A 21,766-nucleotide genomic window follows, 5' to 3' on the forward strand; every position below is an offset into this window, starting at 1 on the left:
TCACAGAGATTGCACTACAGTACTTGTATAAGGTGAATTGAAAAATACTACATCTCTACCCCCATAGAACGCGACCCGATATAACACGAATTCGGATATAACACGGTAAAGCAGCGAGGAGCCCCGGGCCCCTTAAAGCGCCACCCGAGCCCCGCTGCTTTACCACATTATATCCGAATTCGTGTGGAGCCCCAGGCCTTTAGATCCCCGCCTGAGCCCGGCTGCCAGAGCTCCGGCAGTGATTTAAAGGGCCCGGGGCTCCCCACAGCAGCTGGCGCAGTAGGCCTTTTAAATCACCGCCAAGGAAGCCGGTCCAGTCCTGCACGGCGTACCGGCTCTTGCCGTATGCCGTACCGGCCCGAACCCGATATAACGCGGTCTCACCTGTAAGGCGGTGAGATTTTTTGGCTCCCGAGGACCGCGTTATATCGGGGTAGAGGTGTATTTCTTTTGTTTATCATTTTTGCAGTGCAAATATTTGTAATAAAAATAATATGCACTTTGATTTCAGTTACAACACAGAATACAATATATATGAAAATGTAGAAAAACATCCAAAGTATTTAATACATTTCAACTGGTATTCTATTGTTTAACAGTGCGATTAAAGCTGCGATTAATCGCAATTAATTTTTTTAATCACGATTCATTTTAATTGCGTGAGTTAACTGCGATTAATCGACACCCTAGTTTGGACTCTTCAGTGGAAGAAGGCTAATGATCTCTGTGTGAAGCATTTGGCTCTCACCTTGGCAGGCTGCAAGGTATTTAACCTTTAAAATCAAGTCATTCTGATTGTCGTGTGGAGTGCCCCCCACTTCAGTTCTGGCATATTGGCCATTGTCTTGAAAGACTGGAGGTAGAATCTGGGGCTTAGCCCTCCTGGCTACCGGATGAAAGCAGGGACCCCAGGTTAGGACCAGTACCACAGAGGAACTCTGTCCTTGACCTGTATCAACAGCAGGCTGTTGTGGCTGGTGCACTAACTAATCTTCAAGACTTGTTGGAACCTCTGGTGCTTTCGTAAGCATCTGGCATTGGGTCGGTATCTGACGAGCTGGAGTGAGAAAGGGACTTATTGATCTCCTGCTCAAGTAGTGGATGTTTAAACTGCCATCGTTCTTCTGAGTCCATAACCCAGGGGTGGGCAAACTTTTTGGCCCGAGGGCCACATCGGGGTTGCACAACTGTATGGAGGGCTGAGTAGGGAAGGCTGTCCCTCCCCAAACAGCCTAGCCCCTGCCACCTCCCATTTCCCGCCCCCGACTGCCTTCTTCAGAACCCGCAACCCATCCAACCTCCCCGCTCCCTGTCCCCTGACTGCCCCAACCCCTATCCACACCCTGCCCGCAGACATCCCCCCCGGGACTCCCACCCCCTATCCAACCACCCTCTGCTCCTCGTCCCCTGACCATCCCCTCCTGGGACCCCCCCGCCACTAACTGCCCTCCCGACCCCTATCCACATCCCCGCCCCCTGACAGGCCCCCCGGGACTCCCACTCCCAACCCTCCCTGTTCCCCATCCCCTGACCGCCCTCCCAGAACCTCCGCCCCATCCAACCGCCCCCTCCTCCCTGACTGCCCCCCAGGACGCCCCGCTTCCTTACCCACCCCCACCCCCCGGCCCTCTTACCAGCAGCAGGAGCTCACAGCTGCAACACCTGGCCAGAGCCAGCTGCGCTCCCCATGCTGCCCAGCGGAAGCGGCAGGCCAGAGTGCGGCCTGCACTGCGGCATGGCTGCAAGGGAGGGGGAACAACGGGGGAGGGGCTGGGGACTAGCATCCCCGGCCCGGAGCTCAGGGGCCGGACAGGATGGTCCCGCGGGCCAAATGTGGCCTGCGGGCCGTAGTTTACCTACATCTGCCATAACCACTGAGCTGAATGGGGCCAAATTCACCCCCTGCCTTACACCAGGGATTTATTTGGCTCACTGTTCCAGTCCCTGCAGATTCACACTGCTATGCTGGTTCACACTTGGGATGTGTTCTGCACAGTCAAAGGAGCTAGCGGCTTCTGTTCCTAAGTGAAAGCTGAAATCCTAGAAAAAACATTAAGGCCTCCAGCAAAGGGATGGTCAGATGCAGCTGTGCTTACTGCCTTGATCTGGCCTTCGCCCTGGAGAATTGCTTCTCCCCTTGGTGGGCACGCTGACATGGCACTATGTAGTGGATCAGTCTGACCCCGCCCAGGAGGCTTGGCAGCTTGGGAGGATATGACTGAGTGTGCTTCTCTCGCCCTGCAGAAGATCTTCCGGACAACCATGCTGTTTCAGTTTGTGAATGTGCTGCTTCAGGTGCTGGTCCACAAATCACACGACCTGTTGCAGGAAGAGATTGGCATTGCTATCTACAACATGGCCTCAGTGGACTTTGATAGCTTCTACTCAGCCTTTCTCACGGAGTTCTTAGCCAGTTGTGACGGCGTGGACTCCAATCAGAAAAATGTACTGGGAAGGAACTTCAAAATGGACAGGGTAAGGGGGAGCGATGCTGCAGAGGGGTTACCTCTGGGCCAGGTACTAGCATGCATCACAGCAGAGTTATGTCATGACACATTCTCTACCAGCTGGAGACCTGACCCCCGCGAATTCCCCGCCAAACAAAAGGGGTTTCTCAGAATTGTCACTAAAGACAGGTGGCATTCCTATTGTCCTCTGTGCCTGCAACTGGAATTTCCTAAGGCTGCTAGCAAATCCAGCCGCTGTCTTGTCTCTGATTGTCTATCCAGCTGTGAATGAATTGACATATTGGGGGAATAAACTTCACCTGTGGCACTTCCTCACAGGGCCAGGACTTACACTTCTTCTGGAACAAGGTCACTCAGGCCTTGCCCAACCACGAGCTACCCTCGCAATTTACCTGCAGTTCAAGAGCTGTAGCAAAGATGTATAAAATAGTGTAGCTGCAATCTCATCCATCTCCTGCAGGCCTCTTGGATAAAGCTGGAGTAAGTGGGGGGCTGTAATCTCCCCAGTGTGCACATCCTTATGAATAGGGCTATCAAACGATTAAAAAAATTAATTGCAATTAATCGCACGATTAAACAATCATGGAATACCATTTATTTAAATATTTGTGGATGTTTTCTACATTTTCAAATATATTGATTTCAATTACAACACAGAATACAAAGTGTACAGTGCTCACTTTATATTTATTTTTGATTACAAGTATTTGCACTAAAAAACAAAAGAAACAGTATTTTTCAATTCACCTAATACAAGTACTGTAGTGCAAGCTCTTTATCATAAAAGTTGAACTTACAAATGTAGAATTATGTACAAAAAAATCTGCATTCAAAAATAAAACGTAAAATTTTAGAGCCTGCAAGTCAACTCAGTCCTACTTCTTGTTCAGCTAATTTCTCAGACAAACAAGTTTGTTTACAGCAGGAGATAATGCTGCCCGCTTCTTGTTCACAATGTCACCTGAAAGTGAAGAACAGGTGTTCTCATGGCACTGTTGTAGCTGCTATTGCAAGATATTTACGTGCCAGATGTGTTAAAGATTCATATGCCCCTTCATTCTTCAACCACCATTCCAGAGGACATGCGTCCATGCTTTTGATGGATTCTGCTCGATAACCATACAAAGCAGTGTGGACCAATGCATGTACATTTTCATTATCTGAGTCAGATGCCACCGGCAGAAGGTTGATTTTTCTTTTTTTGGTGGTTCAGGTTCTGTAGTTTCCGCATCGGAGTGTTGCTCTTTTAAGACTTCTGAAAGCATGATCCACACCTCATCTCTTCAGATTTTTAAACCTTGGGTCGTGTGCTGTAGCTATCTTTAGAAATCTCACATTGGTACCTTCTTTGCATTTTGTCAGATCTGCAGTGAAAGTGTTCTTAAAGAGAACATCATGTGCTGAGTCATTATCCGAGACTGCTATAACAGGAAATATATGGCAGAGTACGGGTAAAACAGAGCTGGGGACATACAATTCTCCCCCAAGGAGTTCAGTCACAAATTTAATTAACATTTTTTTAATGAGCGTTATCAGCATGGAAGCATGTCCTCTGGAATGGTGGCCGAAGCATGAAGGGGCATATGAATGTTTAGCATATCTGGCACATAAATACCTTGCAGTGCTGGCTACAAAAGTGCCATGCAAATGCCTGTTCTCACTTTCTGGTGACATAAATAAGAAGAGGGCAGCATTATCTCCTGTAAATGTAAACAAACTTGTTTGTCTTAGCGATTGGCTGAACAAGAAGTAGGACTGAGTGGAATTGTAGGCTCTAAAGTTTTACATTGTTTTTTGTTTTTGTTTTTTGAGAGAGCAGTTATGTAACAAAAAAAATCTACATTTGTAAGTTGCACTTTCACGACAGATTGCACTACAGTACTTGTATTGAGGTGAATTGAAAAATACTATTTTTGTTTATCATTTTTACAGTGCAAATGTTTAGAATAAAAAATATACACTTTGATTTCCATTACAACACAGAATACAATATGTACGAAAATGTAGAAAAACATCCAAAATATTTAATAAATGTCAATTGGTAATCTATGGTTTACCAGTGCAATTAATCGTGATTAATTTTTTTAATCACGATCAATTTTTTTGCATTAATCGCGTGACTTAACTGCGATTAATTGACAGCCCTACTTATGAAATATACCTGGCAATAGCTACAGACCAGCTTCCAAGCTCCTGGGAGCACACATGGCCTTTGGGTGCTCAGTGCCAGGTGCCCCAGAGGGAATGAACAGAACAGGTAATCATCAAGCGATCCATCCCCTGTCGCCCATTCCCAGCTTTTGGCAAACAGGTTAGGGACGCCATTCCTGCCCATCCTGGCTAATAGCCTTGATTTCCTTGGTGTCTTCTAAAATAGCCAAATGCAGTTGGAAAATAGGAGTCTTTGTTTCCATGTGTCCCATAGCACTAGGAAACGTGGGAATTGACCTGCGTGGCTTCACTGCAAAAAAGCACACAGGTTGCTGTTCTAGCAGATGGCTCCTCCCTTGGCCATGTGATGCCAGCTCATGTTCTGCATGCGTAGGCACACTAAGAAATCAGTCCTGTAAATAAAAGCCAGGATTTTCAAACTTCTCTTGCAGGGAACTCCATTCTCGGTAACTAGCCATTAGATTGAAGAACTGTTCCAGGCAGAGAAGTGGCTTCTCTCTTAATATGAGATTTCAATAAGAGCATATTTACATCAAGAATTTGCCCTGGGATCAAGCTGTCGGGGGGAACCGCCATAAGGTATTCTCCTGGCATCTACAGGAGAACTGGGTTACAGGTGAAATAAATAGGGGCTTTTTTCTTTGCTCATTGATTTACTAGGACAATGCCAAATACTGCTCCCTATGGTAAGACAGGTACTTGCAGGCACTACTCCATTGTCACTGTAACTGTGTTGCTTGATCTTTCTCCAGGACCTGCCATCTTTTACCCAGAACGTGCACAGACTGGTGAATGACCTGCGCTACTATAGGCTCTGCAATGACAGTTTGCCCCCTGGAACTGTGAAGCTATAGTTTCTGCACTGGACTCATGTTTTGATCACTGTAAAGAATGGATTTGTACTTCTTTTGTCACCACTTCCTCTCCTCCCTGCTCTCGTCAGTACTGGAGGATGATGCAGTGTGTTGCGCATGGGCACATGTTCTTGGATTCACGCACCACCACGCTTCCTTACCCAACTCAGAAACCTCCCCGTTGAGTCAGCAGCACTGCCTGCAAGAATGGGTCTTAACGCCAAACGTAGGGCATTCCCATCATATGAAAAGTCATCTTGCTGGGTTCTTGTTTTACTAATGTAGCACTTCGTTGCGTCCGGAGATTTCAGTGAGTCGTCTTGACAAATCTTGTGTGTGTCAATCATGAGGCAGAAACGCCAAAGACTACTTCAGACATTCGCACCTTCGCATCATTCCACCTTCCCGCCCCTACCCTGCTCTTGGAGGAGAATTGTGATGTCGGGACTGGTTCGGCACTTGTCACTCCCTTTCGTTTTAAATTGCCTTGAAGCCTCCCTGCTATTTTCAGGGATTTAGAAACTTGTGGGTTTTTTTAATGTTTTCTCATCATTCCATTGTGATACTAAAACAACATGCTTAATGGAAATAAAGTGCTTACTTTGTTGTTTTAAATAGCTTCTTACCTCTTGGCTCCATCAAACTGCTTTGCTAGTTGGAAAAGCATTTCTTATCATGGGAAGTGTGAGGGGGAGAGGCACTGGGTTCTTGCCCTTCTGCCCATCCCAAAATGGGAAGAAACTTTCAAAGGTGCGTGATGCTGCAGCATGGGATACCTGGATTCAAGATTAATCTTGGAATAGACCAAGGGCTTTTTACCTTGGAGATTGAGTGGTGGGTAAAAAGTCCAACAGTCTCCATTCTGCCTGGGCCAAAGTTTGATGGCCACAGTAGCACATTTGTGCCATTGTTAGGCAACTGGTACATGGTCTTTGCTTTTATGGTCTCTAACTTCTGTAACAGTCCTGTCTGAAGTGTTACTTCACCATCGATCCCCACTAGGTGGTGAGGCCATCCAGAGCCAGGGTTGAATGATTCGCATACCCTTGATGTTCGTGGATTCACATGCCACCACGGAGGAAGCAGTGCTGCTTGTTGGAAGAGAGCGGTTGTTTCGGTGCATCCTGAAATTTCAAGCTAATTTCCTTTAGGTGGTGCATACCTGAAGGAGTTTCCACCTAGAAAGATGTGCAGGTTGATGGTGCACTGTAGTGTTAGTAAAGGAGACCTAACAAGGAGTCTTGCAGTAGCATTGCCAGCGTGCACAGTGTTCCAAAGCAGGCATTTTGGGGGAGCAGGAATATTCTAATACCCAGGTAGGAGAGAGAGGGCTCACTCCTATTCTGGTTCTGAGAGCTCCACTTCCATCTTGTGTTTCTGAAAACAGTCCCCTCACTTGTACAAGAAGGTAGCTGGCTGGGTGCTCAGGGCCTCGGCAATGCCTGTGTGTGCCCTGAAGTACATCCAGTGGGGGTTGACTTCTGCCATGGACACAGCACAGCCATTTCTGTGCACTGCTTCCCAGGCTGGCACCCGTTGTGTGTGTTTGCACAATACTTAGCATTCATTGCAAAATATTGACCTGGGATGAAAGTGCATGTTTTCCCCTGTCCGAACAATTAAGCAAGGGTAGGATTCTGGAAGGAATCCAGGCCTGGATAATGGCATCACTGGAGCTCATACTAAAACTACCAAGCCTTATTCATCGATAAAAAGAATCAAAAAGGCCACAAAGGCAATTGTTCGCGCTTTGTAGGTCACCTGTAAGGTGGCTAGTCTCACTAACCAAAGAAGGTGTTCATCTGGGGTTCATAAGATCCCTATATCTGTGACCGACATCTGAAATTGCTAAACGCTAGTATCTGCCACCATGCAGTTGGGTGTCTGTCATCCATCTTTGTCACACAAGGCCTCTGCCAGCATATCTGAGGTCACTATAAGGTAAGGCAGAGTTGGTCTTCCATGATAAAAGCTTTGGTATCTGGTGGTAATTGAAGAGACTGGTCCTTTTATTTTGTGGGCTGTCCCTTCCTTACAACTGTCAGCAGATTTTTCCAGACGGTTTCCTAGTATGCCTCCACGTCCCAACTGGCAAGCAGACGACCGTGCATCTGCTGTCCCTCCCCATCACTGCTGTGGGGCATGGGAGCAGCCTGCATGGCAAGAATGGGCACAGCTCTGCTGGCAGAGAAATGCCAGCGTAGAGGGGGAAGGTTGTGCCCCAGCTAATACAGCACCTGGAAAAGCCAAGGAAATGTTTGATTAAAGTTTTTAGAGTCCTGCGAAATTGTAAAATTCTGTCTCCCTCCTCCTCCCCCCCCCCCCTTGCTGTGCTCTTCCTTCTGTGCTTGTCAGCAAATTCCCCATATGGCAAGGTGGAGAGCTGCATTAACATGTTACAATGTGTAGGTGAGACGCAATCCACCTTTGAATGAATGAAGCTTTATTGTGAAGAGGGGATGTTTACACTAACCACTGGAGATCACTGAATGGACTCTACTACAGGGAGAGGGGTGATACTCAAGCTACAGGAACTGGGTGAGAGGGTACTGGGAACATAGGGCCATGTGTGTTCCTTTTGTGATGTGTCAGCACCAGGACAGAGTCCTTGATACTTAGCTTCTTTTAAAAGAAAACAACTTTCCTGGTGCCACTGTTCTGGGAGCAATGACCTGCTGCATTGCAACAAGCTGGGCCATTTGCCCCTTGGAATGCAGCCAGACCGGGACCGTAGATCAATGACCAGGTGCCTCTTTGGAGAGTGTCTTTAGCTGGCTTCACTCAGCTGAAAAGGTTTTGTCTTGAGGGGACCAGCATAGAAAAGCTGAGCCCGATGAGAACAGGCCGGGAATATGACTAGTGACTGAGTATCAAATGGCCTTGCTTTGAAGCCCTGTGTGGGACTGGAAGGGGGAAGGAGGCACCTTCTCCTCCACTAATGAGAGAGCTGCTCCGGAGCAGAATTCCCACACTGTTGCTTTACAATTTTGTAGCTCTTTTCCAGTTGTTTTGGGAGAAAATGGACTGGTCTTCATGGATGAAGCTCTCCTTATCTAGCTTGAAGGCAGGGCTACTTCAGAGCACATCCAGCAGCCCCTTTGCATGAGCAGCACAGTTGTCTGTGATTGCATTGACAAATGCAGGTGGGATGATCTGTGGATAAAAGGCTTGGTGTATCTGGCCTTTCAGTCTGTCCTAATGAGATTAATTCCTTTGTAACAGAGCTGCCTCTTTCTTCAGCCATGAAACCAAACTCCCTTGTACACTAGCTGATGCCCTGCCATTGTATATTGGAATCATCTGGAACAGGGGTGGGCAAACTATGGCCCGCGGGCCACATCCAGCCCGCTAGCCTATTTAATCTGGCCCTTGAGCTCCTGCTGCGGAATGGGGTCTAGGGCTTGCCCTGCTCCCACACTCCAGCTGGGAACCGGGGTCAGGAGCCACTCCACGTCCGCGTGCCACGGTTCTGTACGGATCCCAGAAGTAGCGGCATGTCCCCTCTCCAGCTCCTACATTTAGGGGCAGCCAGGGGGCTCTGTGCGTTGCCCCAGCCCCCGCAGCTCCCATTGGCCAGGAACTGCAGCCAATGGGAGTGGACGGGGCAGCACACAGAGCTGCTTGGCCGTGCCTCTGTGTAGGAGCTGGAAGGGGGACATGTCGCTGCTTCCAGGAGCTGCTTGAGGTAAGCACCGCCTAGAGTGCCCCTGAGCCTCTCCTGTGCCCCAAACTCCTCAGCCCCACCCCAGAGCCTGCACCCCCAGCCGGAGCCTCCTCCTGCACCCTGAACTCATTTCTGGCCCCACCCCAGAGACCACACCCCCAGCTGGAGCCCTCACACCCTCCTGCACCCAACCCCAATTTTGTGAGCATTCATGGCCTGCATACAATTTCCATACCCAGATGTGGCCCTTGGGCCAAAAAGTTTGCCCATCCCTGATCTGGAAAGTGGTGGGAGATGGAGAACAGCCCTTCATCTTTGTCACCCATTTAAAAGCCAATGGTCTCGGTCAATTTTGCAGTGGCTGCTTGTTCACATCCAGCAGGGCTCCTTTGTTGGCAATCTCAGCAGAGAAGTTACGGGTCGAAGGGACCCTGAGATGGAACTCCCATTTTGTTTATGGGGCTGGTGCATCCACGAGCAATGTGATGTCAGGAAGTTTGTGACCATCTTTGCTGGTTCTGTGCATCACGTGTCTGCAGGGCTCAGTCTGTTTATACATCCCCTTTCTTCTCCATTTGCAGTAGCCTTTACTACATTGGCATGTGGCTTCCACTTACAGGAAGTGGGAAGCAAGATCTCGATGGAGTTTGGCCCTGGTCTGTCCCTTTCTCAGCTGTTTGTCCCCTGCATGCTGGAAGCATAGAGTTGCAGTTACCTCAGTCCTCCTGTCTCCACTACCTCTGATTTCTTCTTGCCTTCTAGGAAGGAGACAATGAAGGAGACAGAAGGAAAAGGCAGGTCAGGGATCAAAAGGGAAAGTGGTGGTGATTCTGCGCCTCATCTGTAATGGCTAGGCTGATGATAGCTGAGAGAGCCTGTTCTTCCAGAGCTGTGCTGGCTTTGCAGGGATTGTATCAGCGTGCTGTCAGGACAGTGAGAGAGTGTGGCCAGAAGGTGCCCAAGGAGCATGTCTTGAGTGAGAGGGGGCATTGATACACAGCCACTCCCTTTAATCCTCCGTTGCACTTGGAGAGGGATTGGGCATCAGCTGCATTTCCCTGTCCCCAAAGAACAGCTCCTGGGTATGTGGCCAGTCCTTCATCTGCTTGGCCGCTGCCTCTAGACCCTAAGAACTTTGGTTGCATTTTGCCTCAGTTGTTGGCCACCACCAGCAAAGTGTGAGGTCTTTACTCCCAGCTCGTGTCTTTGGTATATCGCCAGCACCATCCAGAGCAGGTAGCCAGACTCCTCTCTCGATTTCCACTGGAGTGCACTGGGGCTGTAACAGGGATGGAGGAGGATGTTAGCTAGCACCTGAGCAAGGCTGGGCCAACCATCAGCCAGCTATCCCCTCTGGAGGGCTGTCTTACTGCTGGAGGCCAACCTGTGCAGCTTGGACAGAAAAGAGCTGCCAAGGTCAAAGGGAGATTTTGAAAACAAGGTCGGACTCATGGGAAGAATCAAATCAAGGGCACAAGTGTTTGCTGTGTGCAATGAGTGATCAGGAAGATTAGGCTGTGTGTTCCCTTCTTAGGAGCGGACAGAGCGAAGTATTTTTTGAAGGCTGTGGCAGTTTGACTCATAAGGGCAGTTCAGCTCTTCATGCCACTGGGACCTGAAGAGGGGACATTGTCATGGGTTCTGATGTAATAGGAAACTTCTGAATAACAAGCTTCACAGCTGTTGAGCACATGGTGCACACTTGCTCATCAATAACATACATGATGGATGCTGTATGACTTGTATGAACAGCGCAGCAGCGAAGAAAGGTCTTTTGGATCTGTCCCGGGAGTGCGAGCCTAGTGATTTGGGTTTGCGACCTTGAGCCAAAGCACCTAACTCTTCTGCATCTCAATTACCGCATCCGGGCAAGGCTACTGTAAGGGTTAATTCATTGTTTTGTAAAGGGTCTTAGAGATCCAGTGAGCACTATATGAGCGCACAGTAGTATTAATTAGCACATGCATACAAATGTGACAGGAGCATTCTGGGAACTAGTTCAAATTACCTCCCTTTTAAATAAAACAGTGACTACAATTTTCCATTAACTTGGAACTGGTTAAATAGAAATGTTTGAGTCAAACAGTTGTCCTAAGAAGAGTCTCAGGAGTCTTATGTGTATGGGAAATAAAATTCATCCAGTTATCAAATTAATTACAGGAAATTAATCCCAGCTGGGGGGTTCTAATGATGACAATTTTTAGCTCTTCTCTTGTGGTTTGCTGTCCCTAGAGCCCCTTTCTGAGCTTGCAATGGTCACCATTAAAACAGCAAAATTTGCCAGCTGTTGCCATGCTCTCCTAGCTGAGTTACTGCAATAGTCCCCTATGCTTTACCATGAGCAGTAACAGATCTGTGATGGCTACCACTGTCAGGAGCGATTGGTCTTTTAATGGTGACCAGAGATTTAATAAAAGCAAACCATCTTCTGTACAAAAGATCCACAAGATGCTTTTGTGGTGACTGCAGCTGTGGTACCATCCACTAGCCGCCATCCGATGCCTGTTGGTGGATGGGGAAATGGGTTGGGTGGCAGGAGGACCCAACTTCTGTTCCTAGCTGTGCTCTGACTTTGTGTAACCCTAGGCAAGTTGCTTTAGTTTCTGTGTCTCTGTTTCCCTGTTTGTAACAGGGAGATGATGCAAAGCGCTAAGTGTCCTCCATTCCCTGTTCTCCTTCAGATTCACCTGCTTAGACTAAACTCTGAATGTTATTTGAAACATTCTTTGGAGCATCAGTTTTTAAATGCTTCCCCCACCACCACACCTTTTCATATTCTAATGCAAACTTTTGGTTTTGCTGCCTCTCTCTTCATTAGTGAGACTTCCCAGGAGTGTGAACCTGTCCCTGACATTGTTACAGATTTGAGAGCTATTTTCCAGATTCCCACTCAATTAATGACAGGGTTCAGAGTAGCAGCCGTGTTAGTCTGTATCCGCAAAAAGAACAGGAGTACTTGTGGCACCTTAGAGACTAACAAGTTTATTAGAGCATAAGCTTTTGTGGGCTACGGCCCACTGTAGCCCACGAAAGCTTATGCTCTAATAAATTTGTTAGTCTCTAAGGTGCCACAAGTACTCCTGTTCTTTCCACTCAATTAAATATTTCTATTAATTGGGAAAGACCTCCAACCAGGCTTCTAGTTACCTTGGGTCTCTTTCTTTTGTTTCTCCGGGGATGAAGGAATCATGCTGATATCTGTATTTCCAGCAGCATGCATGGGAAGTTAATACTCCCACAGGATGTCTGCTCCCATCCCTGAATCCCCACACATTTTGGCACAATTGGCACTCTGTAGGGGGAGGCTGGCAGAGAAACACCAGGTCAGGCCTGAGCTGCAGCAGTAACACTGTGTTCTGGTCTATTCATATGCTGTGCTCATCACTGGAGTATGAGTGCCTTCCAATAGGGAGTTCAGTGATGTGACTAAGAGCGGTCATGTGTGTGTGAATGGGGTGCATGGGTACTGCCGGGAGAGAGGAGCTTGCACTCCAGTTGCCTAAAATCTCTTTCCAAACATGCACAACAATGGTTAGATCCAGACCAAGAGTCAAAGTAACCCAATCCAGCCTATGTGTGGCGATGCAAATACTGACCCAAAGGGGAGTCAGATAATGGAAGATGTCTTCCCACCTGACTCTGGGAAGGTTGCTCCAGGTGCCCGAAGAAGCTGCTGCGATGAAGGCTCTCCTATCACTGGGGTTGGGGGCAGGACCGTAGGGAAGGACAGACATGCCTGAAGCAGTGAGTAAGCAGGGACACCAGGAGTCACGTAGAACAATGCAGGGAGGGTTTTAAAACCAGCAGAGGCACTTCTGCTTTGAGGGGGTGGGGGGATGTGGCTGCACTTCCTTGTCCACAGGAGCAAATCATAGAATATCAGGGTTAGAAGAGACCTCAGGAGGTCATCTAGTCCAATCCCCAACTAAATCATCCCAGCCAGGGCTTTGTCAAGCCTGACCTTAAAAACCTCCAAGGAAGGAGATTCCACCACCTCCTTAGGTAACCAATTCCAGTGCTTCACCACCCTCCTAAACCTCCCCCACTGCAACTTGAGACCATTACTCCTTGTTCTGTCAGATGCACGGTTCCCATTGTAAGTGGGCTCTGCAGAGGGAGGGGCTGCACTCCCACAGCTGAGACTGGGAAAGTCAGAGGTGATGTGTGTGTGCGTGCGGGCACGCGTGCAGGCAAAGAATTTTAGTCAAGGCCCCAGCCTTTGCACGTATCATAGTAGACGGTTCCCACCTCTCCTCTGGCCCAGCCCACAAAACCCAATAACTTACCAGCTGTCCCTGCCAGCAGTGTGTTTCCTAGGTGCTGTGCTGCATCAACTTCCCTCCTGGCAGCACAGCTCACACCTTGCTGCTCTCTGCGGCTGGAGCTACGTGCACAGGCAGCCGTGAGCCAGCTACTGCCCCAGCCCCACTTTGGCTTGTAAACTGGGGGGAGGTCATAACTTCCACCCAGGGGAGAGCCTAAGAGAGATGTTGGGCTGGGTGGATGAGCTATAACAGGGGTAGGCAACCTATGGCACGTGTGCCGAAGGCGGCACATGAGCTGATTTTCCGTGGCACTCACACTGCCCGGGTCCTGGCCACTGAGCTGGGGGGGGGGCCCTCTGCATTTTAATTTAATTTTAAATGAAGCTTCTTAAACATTTTAAAAACCTTATTTACTTTACATACAACAATAGTTTAGTTCTATATTATAGACTTATAGAAAGAGACCTTCTAAAAACGTTACAATGTATTACGGGCATGCGAAACCTTAAATTAGAGTGAATAAATGAAGACTCGGCACACCACTTCTGAAAGGTTGCCGACCCCTGAGCTATAAACTGCACAGGGTCTCTCAGGGGGTTGGTTGAATGACAGTTGCCCTCCCTTCCCAAGGGGGTTTGCAAGGGCTGAGGATTTTAGGGCTCTCCAACCTTAGGGTAACCTGCACCCAGACTGGATTTGCTGTGCTAGGCCTCCCCCTGCGTTTGCTAAGGGGAAGTGTGGCTCTGGGAGCCTAACCCTTTCATGGGGATTCCTGTGTGCTGTGCCTATCACCTTGGCCTCTGGGTGTGGGGGTCAGCGGGAGGACAGGCCCGTGGCAGCTGGGGGGAAGAGGGGGTGACCAGGCTGAGCAGGATTCCAGGGGCGGGAGTAGGGAGCCCCTGGGGGTGAATGCCTGGAGAGGGGCAGGCTCTGCTCTGGACTGGCTGCACTCCAAGGGCAGGAGCTGTACGCACTGGGGTGGCTGGGTACCCTCTATGCAATGGGCCGGGGGTGGGGGAGCGGCTTGGGGCCCCCTGAAGCCGGTGCAGGGAGGACAGGGGGAGGGGGCAGGCAGCGCAGCGGCCTGTGGGGCTGGCGTCCGTTTTAAGGGGTGGGATGGAAACCTGACACTTCCCTTGTTCCTCGCCGGGAGGGGGGAGCCTTCCCTGGCCCCGAACAAGCCTGGGGCGGGCTATAAAATCCAGCCTGAGAAAGCAGAGTCCAGCGGTGGGGCTGTGCCCTGCTGTCCCAGTCCGCTGGGGCGGGGGGGAAGCGGGCAGCCCGGGTCCGAGCATCATGGGCTTCTTCCAGCGCTGTGTGGCCAGGAGCCTCCTGCAGGGCCAGCGGAGTCTGTGCGGCTCCACGCCGGGCTCGGAGCGCCTTAAGCCGGAGGCGGCGGCGCCAGCGCCAGCAGCCCGCTCCCTGGGGCCTGGCTCCAGGCGCCCCTACAGCGCCGGTGAGTCCGAACTGTGCGGAGCTGGGGGCCGAACCCCCTGCAGCGCCGGGGACTTCCCGGCCTCCCATCCCCGACACCCCCGGATGCAGCGCCGGGGCTCCCTTGACACCCCCCCGCCTTCCTCCCCGCAGCGCCGGGGACTCCCTCGGGCCCCCCATCCCCGCCCCCCCCGCTGCAGCGCCCCGGGCTCCTTTGACACCCCCGCCCCCCCATCCCCGCCGGGGACTCCCCCGGCTGCAGCGCCCGGGGCTCCCCTAGTCCCCCATCCCCGCTCCCCCGGCTCCCATCTCCCCCCGTTGGGTGTTTCTCCGCTCGGGGTTACCCAGCAATACACAAATCGCACCCCCCGCCCCGCTCCTCATCCCAGCGCCGAGCAGTATCAAAGCCCGTCGGAGACCGGGTGTCTGAATGGGACCAGCTGCTCCGAGCCCGGCCGTCCGGCGGGACTTGCCCTCTGCACCCGGCGGGCCCTGAAGAATGTGCGGGGATGTCTGTAAACTATCAACAAAGCCGCCCGCTGCTCTGATCGCTGCCGGCCGGGGGCGGGGGGGGGAGCCCCCTCCTAGCCTTTGTCTCGGAAGCACAATATCTCCACGTGCATGGGGAACACCCCTCCCCCCCTTTCCTGTTTGTTTGTTTTGGTTTCCAGTCCCTCCGTGGATGTGCTTCCTCTGCTGCTTCCCAGCTGGGTCATCAGCTGGCTGGGTCTGTGATCTCACTGCCTGCAAGTGCTCCCTCCCCGCTAGCCCCTTGCCCAGAGCTGCAAGCCTCCAGACATCTGCTGGCCAAGGGCCCTTTCAGGGGGAGGGGGCTGGCTAAAGCTCCAGGGACTGAGGCTGCCAGATCGTGCTGCTGCTTTGCACCGGGACCCTCTTCCACCACCAGTTCTCTGGGCCGGGCCTCCTTGCTTATAAATAGGGTATGAAATCCTCTAGAATGAAAAATGCACACTCCATCCTGGTGAAATTCTTCTCCCGTGCTGCTTTATTGGGGGTTGAAACTGTAACCTGGAACAAAGAAGGCAGGCTTGTTTACTTCTATTTTGTTGCTCAGAATGGCTGTGGGGGTGGGGTCGATGCTGAGCACTGGTCCCTTTGTCACTGCAGAGAAAGCTTATGGGTCTCCCTCTGTTGCCTGGGCCAAAAACGCTCAGATGCCTCCCGTCCTGCCTTTGCTGTGTTCTGGGCAGGGGACCAGAATGTTTTCCAAGTTTCTGGGAGGAAAGAGGAAGTATTTAAGACAGTGGAGCTCAAATACAATCAGCCCTTCCCAAATTGTCTTGAGGGGGGCGGTGCTGGCCAAAAGGCGAAAGCTACCCTCATCCTTGGACTCCCCTCTGCATTTGGCACGTGTCCGGCAGTGCCTGCTCTAGAAAATTCACATCCTTTTTCTTTCAGCTGCTCTAGTGCTAGCAACAGCACAAGTGCTAGGATAGACTGGATCCAGCATCTTCAGCAGTGTCACAGCCCCCTAAGCGCCACCTGCGCTGGCGCCTGCACCATGGCTAGGGATGCATCTTGACACTGGAGTCTTTTCCATGGCTGAGGGGCAGCCATGGGTGATAGGCTCTGTGGGTCCTACATCCCACTCTCTTCCTACTCCTCTTTTCCCTGTATTCTCTCCTCCTGCTGCAAAGGCCCCTGCTTGAAAGAAGTGAGAACTTTAGTTCCTTCCAGTTAAACTGGGATTTAAAGCTTTTGGGTCTTTCAGAAATCCCCTGTAATTTAGCAAAAGAGGGATAGATTCAAGCTGGCCAGGTATTTCATTTGGCAAGCGCGTTCTCCTCTCCAGTCAGTCTGTCTGGTCTAAGTTAAGACCACTGCCCTGGGGCTGAGCATAGGCCACTAAGGCCAGGCCTGGGTTACTGAAAGCGTGCTGCACTAGGCTGGAACCTCTGCTTACAGTCACCAGTTGGCTGCTAGCCTGGCTCCAAGCAGTTTCAGTCCAACACCCAGTGATGGCTGCAGCTCGACAAACAATTGGGCATCAAATAATGCACAAGTGCGAGGCCCCAAGTCAAGGTGCAGCTCTGATGTAGGCCTTGCTGCACCGTAGAACTGACCGTGTATTAGCCCTGATTACTGGGACTCATTTGTCCTGGTGCGTGGATGGGATCCAGCTGAGACTCAGAGGCTAAGGCCAGAAGGGACCATGTAGTCTGATCCAGCCCTGTGGCACTGGAGTCCCTGAGGACTGTCCACACCATGAATCTGACGGAGTTTAAGCCTGCACTCAAGTTTAGCTCTGCCTGTGTAGGTTATAGCCACATGTGGGGCAAACAAAGGGGACTGAGGGGGAGATATGTCCAAGTCTCCTGGGTCCCCGTTCCATGATCAAACCAGAGAACCATGCTGCTGCCTCCATCAATTCTCCCTCTACTTTCCAGTGGAGATGGAATGAGCCTTCGGCTTGGTCTGCCTTTAAAAGTGATATCGACATAGCTATAACGGTCAGAGATGTGAATAAACCATGTAGCTATGCTGACCTACCCCCAGTGTAGATGCAGCTGTGTCGAGGGCAGAGTGTCCATTGCCAGAGCTAACTTCCTCTGGGGAGGCGGTGTTCCTAAACCCATGGAAAAACCCCTTCCGGGGGTGCAGGCTGTGCTGGCAGAGCTATGCGGCTATGTCCATGTGGGGTCTTCCTGTCCTGTCCTCAGGGCCGGCTCTAGCATTTATGCCGCCCAAAGCAAAAACAATTTTGGCCACCCCCCCCCCCCCGTTTTTTAATTACCCCCCCCGGCCCCGCCTCAACTCCGCCCCTTCCCCAAATCCCCAGCCCTGCCTCCTCCCCCCAGGCTCTCAAGCCTAAGAGGGAGGGGGAGAAGCAGCGCCCGCGCCGCGGCCGCTCCGGATCTCCCCCTCCCTCCCAGGTTTGAGAGCCTGTGCTCTGGTTGGGCTGCTGCAATTGGCTTGTCCTGGCAGGGTATTGACTGCAGAGCAATGCCGGCAAGTCTCCAGGCTGGCAGGGCCCCCAGGGAGAGGGCATTCCTGATCTGCTGATGCCCATCGGCAATGTGGACCGTGCTGCCCAGTATCCCAGAGGATTTTCCATCCTGCATCTACCCATTGGTCCCGCTGGTCCGGCATCCTGCCAGTAGCTGCAGCTAGTGCCCACTTCCTTCAGAAGGAGGTGGGAACCTAATTGGATGGTGACAGACAGGTGGGAAGTGGGGTTAATTCCCTTGAGCCCGCTGCTTGGCTTGGCCAGTCCTTTCATTAACACCCACGAGATCTATGCTGGCGATTACTGAGTGCACTGTCCCCAACACCGTGTCTGCCTTGAGAGAGGGTTTGCTGGGAGGCTCTAAGAACAGGTGTTGATCTTTCAGATCCTGTATTCTGAGCCCCTGCTCCAGGAGTTTCTGATCTTTGGCCCCGCACACCCACTCTCTTCATGCGCCAGTGGGGTACTGATGATCATAGAATCATAGAATATCAGGGTTAGAAGGGACCTCAGGAGGTCATCTAGTCCAACCCCCTGCTCAAAGCAGGACCAATTCCCAACTAAATCATCCCAGCCAGGGCTTTGTCAAGCCGGGCCTTAAAAACCTCCAAGGAAGGAGACTCCACCACCTCCCTAGGTAATGCATTCCAGTGCTTCACCACCCTCCTAGTGAAATAGTGTTTCCTAATATCCAACCTAGACCTCCCCCACTGCAACTTGAGACCATTGCTCCTTGTTCTGTCATCTGTCACCATTGAGAACAGCCGAGTTCCATCCTCTTTGGAACCCCTCTTCAGGTAGTTGTAGGCTGCTATCAAATCCCCCCATATTCTTCTCTTCTGGAGACTAAACAATCCCAGTTCCCTCAGCCTCCCCTCATAAGTCATGCACTCCAGACCCCTAATCATTTTTGTTGCCCTCCGCTGGACTCTTTCCAATTTTTCCACATCCTTCTTGTAGTGTGGGGCCCAAAACTGGACACAGTACTCCAGATGAGGCCTCACCAATGCTTGCAATGCTGTGCCCATCACCATGGTATCTGAGCGCCTGGGCTTGTCCATCTGCTGCTGCCCCAGGGGGATTTTTGAAGGGCTCAGATTCCTTAAATTGTTCCCAATCCTCAATTGTAAGAGATGCCAAGCACCCACAGCCCCCATTACAGGACCAGTGGGTGCTCAGCACCTTGTGGGAGCCAACCCTGTGAGAGTATCAGAGGAGTAGCCGTGTTAGTCTGGATCTGGACTCTCTGTTGCTAACCCTGTGAGAGAAACCTACCCACCCTGCAGTGCCCAGCTGGGGCCAGGCAGCAAAACCCAGGCAGTGCTGGGAATCCTCCCCCAACTTCTGGCTCCTCCTTCCGACACCACGGGTCTGAGCAGCAAAACCAGCTGCAGCGTGAAACCAGTAACTCCTGTTCCCTGCTCAGGTCAGGTCCTTGCAGGGCTCCCTGTGCAGCTGCTGGGAGAAGGATGGTGCCCAGTCTCGCTGTGTTTGTGGATGGGTGACCTGGGCTGTAACCTGCCCTTCTCCCTTTCTCGCTGCCCATTAGGGATCCCCGGGATCCAGGAGCGGACGCTGGTGGCAGTGAAGCCAGACGGAGTGCAGAGGAGGCTGGTCGGTGACGTGATCAAGCGCTTTGAGAGGCGCGGATTCAAGCTAGTTGGCATGAAGCTGCTCCAGGTACCTGCCTGCCACATCCCAGAGGACAGCCTGGTTTTCTGATCTGGGGCCAGGTGACTAGAGACCTGGACAGACCAGCTAGATGGTGGGGGGACGTTAAAACATGGCCCGGATTTCTGTGCTGATGGAAGTGAGGCACTATTAATGCTGGCTTGAGCCAGGCCATGCTGGCAGGAGCTGTCTAACCTTCCCCAAGAGTCACAGCTCAAACATGGCCCTCAGCACCCCCTGCTGCTCCAGTCGGGAGCGTAAGTGTGTCTCCCAACGCATCCTGCAGCTCTGGCCCTCCCTTCCCTGCCGGCTCTGGCCCTCTACACTCCACTATTGCAGGCTTGAGCCTCACCCCCACATCTCCCGCAACCTCTCCCACTGCATCGCCTGGCCTCCATTATTGCAATCCTGCAAGCCCCAACTCTGTCCTTGCCCCTAAATCCTGGCCAGCTGCCCCCTGCTATTCCAGTTTCATCCAGGCTTTTTGAGTCCGAGGCAATTGCCACTAGTGTGCTGTTTCGTGGTATGAATACAGGCCCGCTAGGGCTTAGATGGAGTTCTCCAGGCTCATCTCCTTGGTGATTTAAACCAGAATCTGCTGGGGTGTGAGTCCAGTCCATTAACCCTTTGACCACTGACCTCTAGGTCCCCACTCCACCCCCTGGGATCCACAAATGGGGCAATGTAAATGGGGAGACACCCCCTTGGTTGGTGCCATGGGACAAGCAAGAACTGAGTTTGTTTGATCTCTGGCTCCTGCCTCTGCAGCTCCCCCAGAAATCTGGGTAGAGCCACTCTCTGCACAGGGAAGGTGCAGAGGAGACGCTGAGTGCTGGGAGTTGCTGGATGAACTCTCTCTTCTGGCCATAGGGAGGGGGTATTGATTTCCCATTGGGTCCTGTCCTGGGCTCAGGGCTTGCTTCTCACTTTGGGGTCCCCCCTTCTTCCAGGCCAATGAGGGGATCTTGGCAGAACATTACCATGAGCTGCGGAGGAAGCCCTTCTACCCAGCACTGATCCATTACATGACCTCAGGCCCAGTGGTTGCCATGGTAAGGCTGCGAGCCCAGTTGACATGTGTGTGCGTGTGTTTAGGGGCAAAGGGTGTAGGGGAAGGGCACAGGGGAAGGGTGGGGTGGGTTAAAGGTGATGGGTGGGGATGGGGAATTAGATGTAGGACATTACTTTAGTTTCATTGTTGATTTCTCTCAATGAAAGGGAATCTTCTAACACGTTCTGTCCTGGAATCCACATTCTCTGGGGCTTTGGTTTCTAAAGTTGGTTTGTTCAGCCCCAGATCCAGTGCTTAATTTGTGCCAGGGCTGAGCCCTGGCACCTCTGGGGCCTGGCAGTTCAGAGCCCCGGCACCTCTGGGCCTGGCAGTTCAGAGGCCTGGCACCTCTGGGCTTGCTGTGTCAGTTATGGATATAAAACAATTGCTTGAGCCCCAGCACCTCTTTCATTATAAATTAAGCACTGCCCAGGTCCAAGTGGAGAATGTTCCCTGCCCAGTGCAATACAGGGGACTGTATATTGGGTGGAACTGGGACCTTCCCTTGCTGTGCTGGGAACCAGCACCTGCCCCGCGTGAGCGCGGGAATCGGAAAGTGAGGGTGACCAGCCTCGTGTGCCCGCCCCAGCCGGGTGAAGCTTCAGTGCAAACACCATGAAAGCCCCTTGCTCCAGTGACCTGCGGCGGGGCTTAGGATCATGATGGGTGGGAAAGATGATGAGCCTGTGGTGACATCAGTCCCAGTGCAGCCCCTCCTCCAGGCTCAGGCCTTGCTGCTTTGATGCTCGCTCAGCCCTTTTGGCTTTGGCCTTGGTTTCCGTTAGTTTTTCCTCTCCGCACATCACACTGTCTCTGTCCTCTGCTCCACTCCCCTCCCGCACAGAATCAGTGCTCACAGTGCAAATGCTGCCAGTGTAGGCCCAGGACTCTGCGCTGTGGCTCAGCTTGGCGTGGCCCTCCCCTGCCTTGTGCCTGGCTGGCTGCCCCACTCTGCTTCTTTCACACCGGGTAGGAGGAGTCTGATGGGACTGAGGAGCTCAACATGATCCCAGGCACCCCTGGCCTTCCCCAGTACTCACCCTCCTTCTGGAGGACCCAGACAGCCTGCATACACTAGTTAATGGCACTGAGATCAGCCCTGAAGGGGGCACCCAGTTTGGCTGCTGGAGCAGAGTTCTGTCTCCCCAGGGTGGTAGTGCAATGGGAGTTTCTGTGCAGCTTGCCCTGTCTCAGCTCACACAGCCTGTGTGTGTGCAGC

At 51.7% G+C, this 21,766-nt stretch overlaps 2 protein-coding genes across 2 annotated transcripts in view; both read left to right on the forward strand.

The window, feature by feature from the left end:
- XPO6 (exportin 6) overlaps positions 1 to 6,109 on the forward strand; it is a 97,021-nt gene extending 90,912 nt beyond the window's left edge. Inside the window, exons 23-24 of the mRNA XM_024215117.2 lie at positions 2,245 to 2,475; positions 5,393 to 6,109. Coding sequence (XP_024070885.1) covers positions 2,245 to 2,475; positions 5,393 to 5,494 — 333 coding nt within the window. The 3' untranslated portion in view covers positions 5,495 to 6,109. The remainder of the gene's footprint in view (positions 1 to 2,244; positions 2,476 to 5,392) is intronic.
- Positions 6,110 to 14,693: 8,584 nt separating this feature from the next.
- Positions 14,694 to 21,766, forward strand: part of LOC112117191 (nucleoside diphosphate kinase, mitochondrial-like) — an 8,138-nt gene continuing 1,065 nt past the window's right edge. Inside the window, exons 1-3 of the mRNA XM_024215096.3 lie at positions 14,694 to 14,879; positions 19,375 to 19,505; positions 20,447 to 20,548. Of these exons, the coding sequence (XP_024070864.1) occupies positions 14,720 to 14,879; positions 19,375 to 19,505; positions 20,447 to 20,548 (393 nt within the window). The 5' untranslated portion in view covers positions 14,694 to 14,719. The remainder of the gene's footprint in view (positions 14,880 to 19,374; positions 19,506 to 20,446; positions 20,549 to 21,766) is intronic.

This window comes from Terrapene carolina, unplaced genomic scaffold, assembly GCF_002925995.2.
Source record: "Terrapene carolina triunguis isolate 2854851 unplaced genomic scaffold, T_m_triunguis-2.0 Scaffold695, whole genome shotgun sequence".
Lineage (NCBI taxonomy): Eukaryota > Metazoa > Chordata > Testudines > Emydidae > Terrapene > Terrapene triunguis.